The 12,369-nt window shown below is 40.8% G+C and overlaps 1 protein-coding gene across 1 annotated transcript in view; it reads right to left on the bottom strand.

Annotated features, from left to right (window-relative positions):
• Positions 1-238: 238 nt before the first annotated feature.
• The window catches only part of LOC108575668 (disintegrin and metalloproteinase domain-containing protein 10-like), a 145,813-nt gene continuing 133,682 nt past the window's right edge, over positions 239-12,369 (bottom strand). The window contains exons 12-16 of the mRNA XM_017938530.1: positions 7,544-7,711; positions 3,725-3,852; positions 3,040-3,154; positions 2,639-2,773; positions 239-973 (exon numbers count right to left, since the gene is read on the bottom strand). Of these exons, the coding sequence (XP_017794019.1) occupies positions 239-973; positions 2,639-2,773; positions 3,040-3,154; positions 3,725-3,852; positions 7,544-7,711 (1,281 nt within the window). The remainder of the gene's footprint in view (positions 974-2,638; positions 2,774-3,039; positions 3,155-3,724; positions 3,853-7,543; positions 7,712-12,369) is intronic.

The following is a 12,369-nucleotide window of genomic DNA, read 5'->3' as shown; positions in this document are numbered from 1 at the left end:
AAGTCGTCTCGACAGATTACCCTAATGAGATTTCGCATTAATTCGTAGCTCTGAAACACCTTGTATACGACAATGATCGTTAAATCAATAACGAAAATCAGCTTATATACAGCAAGTGACGAAAAGAAAGATGAACATCAAAAGAAGACGATAGCAAAGGACTCGTATTTAAAAGAACATGGAAATAAGATCGAGATTTCCACAGAATGGCTACACAATACAGCGCCCACCTTCGAAACTAACTGTCAGAGAGCAACACGGTTAAATCAGACGACGTTTGACTCCTCGTTTCTGACGCATCTCCAGGTGTATCTGGTGTATCAGGCACCACCAGAGGCTCCGTTTGATACATGTCCACCCTTCTACAAGGGTTTACGATTTTAGATCCGGTGCACAGTTTCTCCACCTGTACACTATTCCTCCATGACGGTCCACGCGTGAATTCGCCGTTGCTCGGTTTTCTTCGTGTCGGAGAGGAACTTGCACCACGATTTCCGACGAACAGTAACGAGATACGTCTCCAACCGTCGGTTCCTTTCTGTCTGACAACGAGGACGCCTTTTTCATCGTCAATCTTTTCCCTCATCATGTTCTCTTTCGTTTCCAGTTTCGTTCGTTCCTCGTTGTTTCTGCACAGTTGTTCGATCTCGTTCGAGGAACGTTCACGGCGACTGGAAGAGGATGAATCTCTGCTGAGGAATCGAGAAATTCGCGCGAGAAACGTGTTTCCTTCTGGGGAAGATTCTTTCTTGCGCGGAGGAGACGCGATACTCTTCATCGCTTCAACGATCCTACGTTTCAACCATGAAATGTCCATAGATTGTATCTTCCGCACGGACGAGCGCTCCCTCGCCGCCTCGTCCACTGTGTTCGACATCTGCGAGCTTGCTCCTCGGGGCTGACCCTCCGTTGTGGACAGGATCTTCATGCGGCTGATGTACCGCCGTTTCTTCAGCAAACGCGTCACGAACGCCTGCAGTGGAAAAATAACGTACTTGTTGGAAATTCATTTCAATTGCAGCGTTATATCTGCCTGGAGATTTTAGAATTATCACGTCGTTAGGAAACGTGAAGTTTGAGGAATGTATCGTGGTAATTTTAGGGTCGATATCTCGACAATTGACAGAGTTACATGAATTTTAGTAAAACGAGTTGTTGTAAGGATCAGAGATCCTTTCGATCGAGGATCCTCTGAGATCCTTAATGTCATATCTTGGGATATAATTACTTACACTTAAATGCATTACACAATTTATAGTTATCTCATTTTCTAAATTCGAATCTCGATTTGTTTTTTATGAATAAGGAAATAGAACGAAATCAGGTAAACGAACCTTGTCTTATATCATCTTTTACAACTTTCGATATTTTTTAATAAAAATTGGGCAAATTCTAGATAATAGATGTGCTTTTCAGTAGAAAAAAGGGTTTATTCAATTGCCTCTCCTAGTTTGAAATAAAAAAGATTATCCAATCTGTAGAATGTTCTTCAGGGGTCTATGTAGATGCAAAATATGAACGGTAATGGCGTTTAACGATGAGATTCGCCGTTAGGAGGGCAGAAAATATAAAGAAGCTTCAGTAGTTCGTTCGTTACGACGGTGAGGGGGTAGAAAAAGTTTGCGGTTACATTATCCGGCAGCGAGCTCTCACGGGACACGGTTTATAATATAATTCGTGGCAGGGTCGTGTTACTGTCACCACTTTAATCCTATCTCCGGATGAATTTCCGGCTGCTTTGGCGGACGTTTCCGCTAGGAAGTTGGTCAACTTACGTGCAATTGAATTTACAATATATTTCGCTCGACACCTTCCCCCCTCCCCCATCCTTAATTACCATTCGCTAATATTAAACGGAGAGACGTTTAACCGTGTTATCCGCGCGTTATCACAGCGTCTCTCATCTTTTTACTTTTCCAATTTATTCTCAGACACGGAAATAATGTAAATTTAAACATCGAAAATACGATCACGAGGAAATTGAACTGTTTTCCTCTGTCAGTATTCTAATTTACATATGTCAACTTACAGATTTCGAATAAACAGTTAATCGAGAAGCAGTATTAACCAGCAATGCACGAACTGTACAGAGTGAATTTCACGAGAAACGTGTAGTTATACACGATATTTGTCGAACGTGACACGAGAATGAATTTTTTTTCAATAACACATAAACTTGTTTCAAGTCTAAATTAAACGGGCTGACTTATTACTCGATACTATTAAATATTACGCGCGGAATATTCGCTTTTACGAGCTTGCAAAAACAGAAACATCGTATTTTACGTAATTGAATCGTATTTTCACCGGAACACCGCGGTCTGCTCGCAACATTTTTCCCGTGGACATGGCAGACACACGCGCAGCTCCACTGTTCTGACCTGCCTTTTGTACGTTTGTACATGTTTTAATTGACAAGACAGGTAATTGGATTTACATGGATATTCGATGCATCAATAGCATTTTTACACGGGTGCGCGCGCGGTCCACGTGCAATACACAAAAAGTATTTTTAAACCGTCAGGAATGTTTCACAGGTTGGACCTGTTTGCTTTTGCCGAGCAAACGGTATTCATTTGGAATCTATATATTTTCAGGAATTTCAACTGGGAAAATTCATTTGAAAACGTTCACTTACCACGATCAACAGTAAAACGAAGATAATTATCCCGACGATGTACCAACGATCGACCAACCAACGTTGGAAATTCGCTAGACTGGCATCGGACAGCAAAAACCTTCTTAAAGTTGCCAATGGTCCACTTGGATCCACCTAAAATAGTTGTTATAATATAATATAAAATAATGAAACGGATGTAGAGGAAATATCGAGGACACTCGTCTTGAATAACCACTTGACGTTATCGTGGATCGAGATTTCTATATGAAAAATAAATGTGAAAATAATGCAATGGATACCCAGAAAATACGGAAAGCTTTCGTTTGAATACTCTCTCTCTCTCTCGTCCAAGTGACATGGATTTCTCGTAGAGAAATGGCGAAACGAAGGGTAGTTGGAGAGCTTGGATAGGATATTACCTCTCGACATCTTTGGAAGACGTCGCAATAGCCATTGTAATCGTTGCACGGCGTGCCTGGCTTCGACAGCATGTCAGGAATATCGTAAGGCGCTGAATTCCATGCGAACGATGATCTGCAAAGAGATGCGTTTCCGATCACGTGTGCTTTTCTTTTTTTCGATCTGCACTACATCGAGCTAACAATCCCCTCCTCTCCTTTTCTTCAGTCGCTTTACAACTAAACTTTTATCGCGCTAAACGTAATGGAAAATTGATTTTAAGATTATCTGTGTTAAAAGTTCGACACGAAGTACCGAATAAAACGATTCAAGGATGCAAGAAAAGATTTTCGAGCTTTTAATAAATGAAAAATTAAACTCGAAGTGTTTGACCCTCTTTCTTTCGTTCGTGTTTCTTCACTTTCAATACTTTATCGAATGGCAAGATATTCCAAAAATTTTCTTCGTTCCGTCTGCACTCGAAGAAAACTTCAGTTTCGCTCATTTTCATAGAATGGCCGTGTGCGTGGCATATAGAACAAGCTGAACTGTGGCAATCGACCGGAGACAGACATCTCGTGGAGAAATGTCTTCCGCAGAGCCCACGAGACACGAGGCACTTAAACAATCCGGCGAGACACAGAGGGAAAAGGAGTGACGTGAACGTGCGCATGAAACCACGTCTACAATGATCGTTTTGCTCACAAGCAGGGTTGATCTTCTCCCGGCAATTTACAGCAGAGTTCGCAGCTCTTGGTCGGTGGATCCTTGGGCCCGGCGATGCACTGACAGGATTCCAAGCCGTAAGCTAGGCAAATGCTGCCTGTGCATTCCTGGAAGCAATGCAAAAGCCCGATAAAGTGTCAGCCTACGCGCATAAACCTCTATATACGAGGTAATTTCCAGCCGAAGATAGATAAGCTCGCGAACTCACAAGCGTTTATTCTCTTACGGATCAGTGTCTCTAAGCGCCGCCTCCGTTTCTGTTGTTTGCCTCGTTGAAAACGGCCCGCGACCGCAATACGGCGGACCGCGAAAGTAATTTCCGAAATTACGATCACCGCTTTCTAACCAGGTTACGCGCTATTGCTGCGCCACGTGCGTAACTCGCGGCTCCCCTGCATGCTTATCGCGTGCTACGCGATGAATTAATACACGGCGAGCGTATTGCGAGAACGGGAACTCCTGTGCAATCTTATTCCACCGATTTTTTATGGCATTTTTGTGGAAATTATCCTGAGAGAACAATTTACAGTGGAGGAACTCTGTTGCCTTATATTTCCGGAATTTTTTCTTTGTAAAATATCAAGCGAACTTTGATAAACATTTTTTCTTGGCGTTAAATTATAGTTTTACTGTATTAGGAAAATTTGTCGAGGTAGGTAACTTTCTATTTTTCGAAAAAAATTCTTTGGAATCTTATTGTTAATAGTGCGCGAAATTTCGATTTTCGAGTACGAGGTATCGAACTACCCCGTTAAGAAGGTTCGCAACCGGCGGAAACGGCAAAGCAAATTGTGAACGGCAGCCCCTCGCCCTCGTTACTGTACTTGCAGATTAGAAAGCCAGTATTTCGGTAGTATCGATTCCTAGCTGCTGGCGCATACCGTCGAACTGTTGCACGTGTGCCGTGTGCGACCGAAACGCGTTTTCCGCTTGGCCGACTGTAATCGAATGCAACTGGAGGAAATAACCTTCGCGCCATTTTCTCTACTGTGTTCGCCCACTTTTTACACCCGAAGACAAGTATTCTCGATAGCTGCCGCATAATTATTTGCACACTTTCAATTACTCATTAATTTATGCATCAAAAGAGCTTTGGGTTGTTTTAATCGCTTAATCGTAACATTTATAAATTTAACCTTCCTAAACTCGCGTGGCGGTTCCACAGACCGACGAAATCGGAACTCGCTTATTTTTCACCCTGTCCTTCCTTGTACCATCTTGAATACCTTTTGTGCTCTCATTAGTAACCACGTGTGCATTGTTGGAAGTTACACGGGTCCATAGCAGTGTTTTTCGGTCTCCGAGACCGACCGATGAATAATTTGAGCACTGTAGGAACCATTCGTAAAAATAAAACAGAAATACCATCAAATTTTGTTCAAAGTGAAAATCGAGCAATTGACTCCAGTTTATTTGGATTCGAAGACAATTGTACTCTGGTATCATATGTACTTAAAAAAGGTAAAAATGTACTGCTCATTTGAACTGTGCATGACGACATCAGTATTGATCCGGAAACAAATAAACCAGAAATTATTGTGGCATATAATTCCACTAAAGTTGGAGTAGATATAGTCGATAAATTGTGTGCTATTTATAATTGTGCCAGAGGTACCAATAGGTGGCCAATGGTAAGTTTTTATAGTCTCATGATGTATAAATTTTCCAAAACTGATCAGAGAAAGATTAGTCCAACTTTGTGGTCGTAATAAACAAGAAGGGACTTCAAACCAGGACGCTGTTCATACTGTTCTTCAAAGAAAAACCGAAAAACCAAGTACAATTGTATTAAATGCCAAAAATACTTGTGGCGACCGCCACGGGGGTTCACGCACTTAGGCCTGGCGTCTCTTGGCCCTCGAGGTGAAGAATCGAGAGATGTTTTTCCAAACATCTCCGAGTTTCTTCGTCCTGGAGGACAAGAGTATTGCCTCGGCAATGCAGGCCCGCGCCCCCACTTCCTGGGACTTTCCCAGGGAAAAGGGGCTACTTAAGGGAGCCCCCAAAAAGGCACGAGGCTTTTTGTGGTAGACTTTCTTTCTACGTGCATCGCGTCGCCTACACTTCAAAATTAGGTTAAGCGTTATCGGATTCAAATAAATATATTTTTGTTAAACAACTTGCGCGAGTAATTACTTTACACCACTTCTTTTCGGAACACGCAAATATGATATGCCGAGATTGTTATATTTCGAATTTTGAAAACAATTACTTCCTATTTTTATGATTTTACATTTCAACTTTCATGCTTCGTTAGAGTAGTTTAGTTTATGAAAAGAAAGTTGATTTTTTAAAGTTTATCTGCTGCATGTAGCTTTAAGTTCAAATTATTAAGAATTGTATCTATAGACTGATACAAAAATAAATAAATATTTTTCTGAATCATTTTGTGAGCAAGACGCAGAGAAAAAAAGAAACGTATCTGCGTCACCCATACTAAACAGATGGTTACTATGTTATTTCTATATATATATATATATATTTATATTAATCTGTCTCAGTATGTTGATTATTTTTGCCGTTACTATTACACAGACACATACTCATTTCTCTTTATAATCCAACAATAATAATTCCAAATAAATATTAAAAATGAATTACACGAAACTGTAAGGCATAAATACCATATTCCTGTCATTTAAAAATCGGTGTGAGAGACCGACGTGAGTCATTATGCACTGAAAAATTACGCGAGTTCAGGAAGGTTAATTTTACTTAAGCTAAAGTGATATATTAAATAATGAACACGGGGTTTTCATTTCCAGGACTTTTTTGCTAAGTGGAGGGTTAATATTCTTTTCTTCGAAATGTAATCTCGTTAGAGAAGAGCAGAATTGAATTAATTCAGAGGTTCGTCCAGGTATTCTACACGTGGTTTAGCATCCACGGTTCAGAATCTCGAGATTTCTTGACAGATGAATACGCTTCCGCGGGATGAAGGGTATTTCATTCAGGGCGTGCGTTTGCACGGAGCTTTAAATCTACCCCGGAGACACGAAACGCGGCGAGGAAAAATAGAAAGCACGGCGCGCGCGTAGGAAAATGCCGCGCGTACATTTCGAAATCGCTCCCCTGAGGGATTCTCCGCAGAACCGATCGTAAGCTTACCCAGACGGAGCTACGCTCATTCCATTCTGCCGGATATTCTCACGTTTCGAATACGATGACTAATGGAAACTTAAATGTGGATCTTCTTAAAGAGAAACGTAGCTGAGAATACTTAGACTTTTTTCTTCTCGAGAAAAAGTTTCAAAGCAGTCTGATTTTCGAAGGATAGGCAAACTGATAATTTATGGTTTCTTCTAGAATTTTAGTATACAGACCTAACTGGAATTAGACAGAAGAATTTTTACGTTCTAATTCGATTTATCGTACTTGGAGGAACAGATTGTAGAACATTGAAGAAATGAGCCACTGCTTTGAAACTACCTGTCGTCAAAGTATACCGCGTGTTACGGTTGCCGCGACGATCGCGGAAACAGCGAAGGAGGCTCCAATGAATAAGTAACTAGCCGAGCAGTCAGGCTTCCATGAGGAAATCGTAAATTCGCACGAGTAATTTTACCACTGGTCACCCATTGCAACACTCTCATTTTCGTCGCCCAACATGATTTACACCAAACACGATCGTATTTCTTGTTGTAACACCTCTTTCCTGTCTCCTAGATATCTCGTATAAAGAATGTGGCAGGTAAACAGATTGACCACTTCCTGAAACTTCTAAGCGACTCGAGTAACACGTGAAAAGGTGTCCCGGTGAGATGAAAGTTTCTCATAGACGGAAACGTGTACACTCACCCCCATGTAACAGACGAACTCTTCGTTGCATATGGTCTTGTTAGGTTTGTTGATAGATGCCGGGCACTGGGGACCACGTCCGTCGCAAAAGCTCGCGTCCCTGCAACCGTTGTCGTCCCTGCACTTATCACCGTTACGCAGAGTGCAGCCGGATGTGCAGCAAGGGCCCTGAAACAGCCGACGCAACGGTGAACAACCAGAGTCCACGCGGGGCAGGAGGTGTTGGGGAGTAACGCGTACACTGTGTCCGGTTGAAACGCTCGATCGTTTTTTAGGTCGTCGGAAATACAAGCGGGGTTGTTTGTGCGATGGATAGATCGGTTTGAAAAGGAGGACGAACGCTTCCATTGTGAACGCTTTCAAGGTCTGTATTGGTATTGTGTCCACGGCTAAGTTTCGATGCTCGAAAAAGCTCCTCTGTTTTCCTTTGTCGAGGAATATGTATGGTGCACGTTATATTTGAGGGATATGCATTAGCATATATGATTCTTTGTATCTCTGGTAACGAGAGATCGAAAGGAATGTATTTGACAAATGAAACTGGAAATTTGGGGAGTTTATTGTAGTTCTATAGGGACCAGTTTGGTTAATAATTTATTATTTTTATTTCACTTTTTTTTTGTATTCTATAATTTTCTCATAGAAAATTCAGTGCTCTTTTAAATTTTGATACAAAAAGGTACGCATTCTATTGAAACATTCAAGGACATCTTGGTATCTCGTAAAAAAGTAGGTTATTTAAAAAAACCGTTTCAGCATCGTATGCTCCTTTTGATACCGTGCAATTTCTATATACATACAACTTTTGTAGGATACATATTTTAGGTGAACAAGTTACGTGAATTACCCTGTATAGGTGAAAGTGTGTAGATGAAAAATAATGAAGGAACTTTGAAGAAAGTTATGCAGGTTGAATGAATGAAATGTTGCATAATTATACTACTGTGGCCAGGAAACAATAAATGTCAATTTAAACATGCTGAATTTTCCCTCTCTCTCAAGAAAAAATCGAGCAAACGTATCAGATTGTATCGGTGCAGCAATTTTCCGGCCACAGATTGCGATTTTATAATTGGCGATCGCGCACGGCTTTGTCGCATCGAAAATTCATGATTCACGGTACTTCTGGCGCAACGTACGACGTGCCGTAGTTTTTTAAACGGCCTCTCCACCACTGCAATTCACCGACTCTGGAGGGGGCAGGAGTTATCGGTACCGCCCCCGTCGCCCCCGCTTTGTCGCTCGCTAATTTATTTCACCACGTGTCGATGATAATGCCCTGGAACGCGCTCTCTGCGTTTCAGCGGCATTGTGTGCTCAGGTACACGGGAACAATATCTCGATTTTTCCAGCGATTTTCTAGGTAGAACAATAGGCAACATTGTTGTGCGCCAGCGATACCAAGACTTTGTTTTGCTCTCGCCTTATTTTCTTTTTCCTTTTGTTTCTTGCACGCTACATTGCATTTTTTTCTCCTTTCGACGCACTTCCATCTGGTTTGTTGCCTCCTTTATGGTCTTCTTTTTTCCGATTTTTCCCTTGTTTATTGTTTCTACTAATATGTACAATCATTATAACCGCTTTATATTTTTCCCCGTTACATGCTTTTTTAAACGACTAATTGCAGATATTTACTTTTGATACAACTTTGAGATGATGGACAAGAAAACTTGCAGAAAAAATAAATTTAGTATTACGGAAAATGGAATCTAAAACATATCAGGAGTTGTAACTAACATTTCTTTTTTCAATTTTATTTCTTTCAGTTTTACTCGTTACGCTACCACGATTCCTAATTACATCTTAATTTTCGTAGATACACTACCGGCCAAAAGTTTAGAATCACCTCCCAATTTTCATCAGTACTGAATCTGCTACTAACTTTTCATAGACTTGATATTGATATTGTGGAGATAAATAGTAATTTATCTCATATCGATTGATTTGAATGATACAAAATTCGTTAAAAAATTCTTAAAGCTGCTGACTTTTTTCTAGGAATTTTTCTGGAACTTGAAATACACAGTGATTCCAAACTTTTGGCCGGTAGTGTATGTTCTTTAGATAACATTTCAGGTACGGTGTACAGTAATATGTTACTATTTCAAGCCAATTTAGCTATTGAAATGCCATAGAATACCGTCGTGTGCATAATATTTGTAACAACTCCATTTCAGCAATATTAGCCAATAATATTAATAATAATTCAACAATATGCCCCTGAATTTACTATTCCGTATGCTTCAATAATCGATTGGGGTGATAACTATTATATTAGTCAGTGACGCGTAATGTGTTTTGGTTTGAACAAATAAACTGACTGCAATCAATCAGGGAACAGTTAGCAAATATGGGTAGTTCAAACACGTTTCAGCTTTCGATTACAAAGCTAAAAATACGGATTAAAATGAATTCCTTTTTCTTTTTCAAGGGATTTATTTTTTCATTTTACTGTCACACATTACAAAGTACTCTTTGAAAAAGAGTTCGCAAATATTATCACAGTTATTCATACCATCCTGTCAATTTATTGTTTGCTGTATCGGAAACCCACTTTCACGTCGCACATATTCGCGATGATGAATATTTATGGAATTTAAGGAAGAATACCGAGTCGAAGTTCCAGACTTGTGATCCGTGCAAATACGTCGAAGGAGTGCACCGGAAGTCGAGGGCACAAACAGACCGCGAAACCCGGCATTTCACGCTCGAAAAACTTCCCGGGTGTTTTTCTTTGTATCTTGGGCGTACAGATCGTCCAAGTCCATCTCGAAGCGATAAATATTCAAAGAAATGACCGACTTTTCAATATTCCAGCAGAGGCTTCACTCGCAGGTCTCGTCTGGGTACAAAATAAAACTGAACGATATAAAGCTCATGAAGAACTGAAATCGGAATAATAGCGCCGAGAAACCTCGCAGAGGGAGAAAGAGAGAGGTGCCGCGGAGGTTTTTAGATTTGCGTTTCAGGATATTACGGAAGCATTTGGCGATTAAAGTGTGCATTAAGGACGTTGTCCGCGCGAGAAATCGTGATTCTCGTTCTCGAGAGAAACTTGCCGAGATTCCTGGCCCTCCATCTGTGAAATTGCTGTGTCTGCCTCGAAATTACACTCTCTTATAAACATTCTGGCGATAATTTATGTACCGATACGTTCAAGAAAAAAAAAAAAACAAACAAAAATGACTGAAACGTTCGTTTCACCGAGTTCAACCGGGTTTTCTAATAACGGAATACTATATCGCAATCAGTTTCACAATACTATATCACAATTTATCCAGAATTTAGCATCTTGTTTCGCGAAACTCGTCGAATCTAAGAGAGGAGGGAAGACGCGGGAAGAGATAAAGAGGAAGTGGAGTCTCGACAATTTTCGGTTTAATTAAATTGGCGAAACGTTGGAAGCACTACTGGATAGAGGAGGAAGTGGGGGACGTTTAAGCGAATCGAATGATTTTCGCTTAACGTGCAGATAAGAACGATCCCACGGTTTGAATATCTGATAGAAGGATACCCGTGGGGACCGGCAGCCGATGCTTGGAAAATAAGGTTCCCCCGGTCTGATACGTTTTCCGGTTCAACGAATTGGCACGGAAAGCAGAGGAAGAAATTCGATGTCGATGCAAGTGGATGTATTCTTGGTTCTGTGCATATATCAGGAAATAAATAACCCGATGGAAAAGTGCAGCCAGCCGGTCTATGAGAATATTACTGACCGAGCGGCAAATCTCGACCTCTGTCCCCCTTTCGTTTTAACACGCTTTTCTTAACATTTCATACGATTCACCGAGACTGACTATTACATTACGCTCTTTTTGAACAGTCTGTTTGAAAAAAATCTAAAGAACTCTCTTTCTCAAAACTCTGACGAGCTTCTTCCTAAACACCCTGACTCTCAATTTCCCCCCACGCATATTTTTCACAATCACTTATCCTTGCACCCACACATTCTCTCTCCATTTATTGCTCTATCTGAAAATAGAATCTATCCTTTTCATTCTGTCCAGGCGAATTCTCAAGTCATCCTGAGAAGACGTTTTGTCACGTCCACCTTAGGTGACCTTGCAGCCTTGGTATCTGAAGCACTTACTCGAAACATTCTTTCATACGTCTATGGTCCAAACTCTCTCTTTACTTGCTCGAGAAATTCTATCAGTCCCACGATACGATTATTTTCAAATAGTTGCGAGAATAGGAGGAACAGAGAAGATTTACCAATTACAGACACCGAAAGATTTTCAATTTCCTTCAACAGCCCACTTAATCGTTTCTTTTCATGATTCAGCCCCTCCCATGAGAAGGAGCATGCCTTCATTCCAAGTCGGCGATTAACGCTTTCAATCCGAGGCCAGGATACGGACTTATCTCTGAACGGTGGTGCAATTCCAAGAAGATATAGGACTGCCTTAATGCGACGTCAAGAGACTCGCCTCCCCTTTTATTTAGGCCTTGGCTGTCTACCCTAGCCATTCTTAATTGGAAACGATAAGAGTTGTATCGTTCTGGACGTATGCCTCCTCCGGGTTACAATTTTCACAAGATTGAGAGTCCGGCGGAAAATTTAAATTACCAAGGAGAAATCGCTTCATCAACCACCTTCATTCCGGCCTATGTTTACGTAATCGTACAGCCTGTTAATTTGCGACGATAACTCTTATCTAAAAGGTCATAACTCACGAAAACTTTCTCTCGGGTACAAGATTCTTGCCAGGGCCAGATTAAAGCTTGTTCATTTAATTTTTCCGCCTGTTTACTGTCCAACTAATTCACCACAAGTTATCGCACATTATTATTATTGAACAAACGATATATTTCAGATCGTAGAT

Source organism: Habropoda laboriosa, unplaced genomic scaffold, assembly GCF_001263275.1.
Source record: "Habropoda laboriosa isolate 0110345459 unplaced genomic scaffold, ASM126327v1 scaffold18, whole genome shotgun sequence".
NCBI classification, from domain to species: Eukaryota; Metazoa; Arthropoda; class Insecta; order Hymenoptera; family Apidae; genus Habropoda; species Habropoda laboriosa.
The sequence above is the reverse complement of the archived record's forward strand: the minus strand, read 5'-3'. Positions and strand labels throughout refer to the sequence as shown.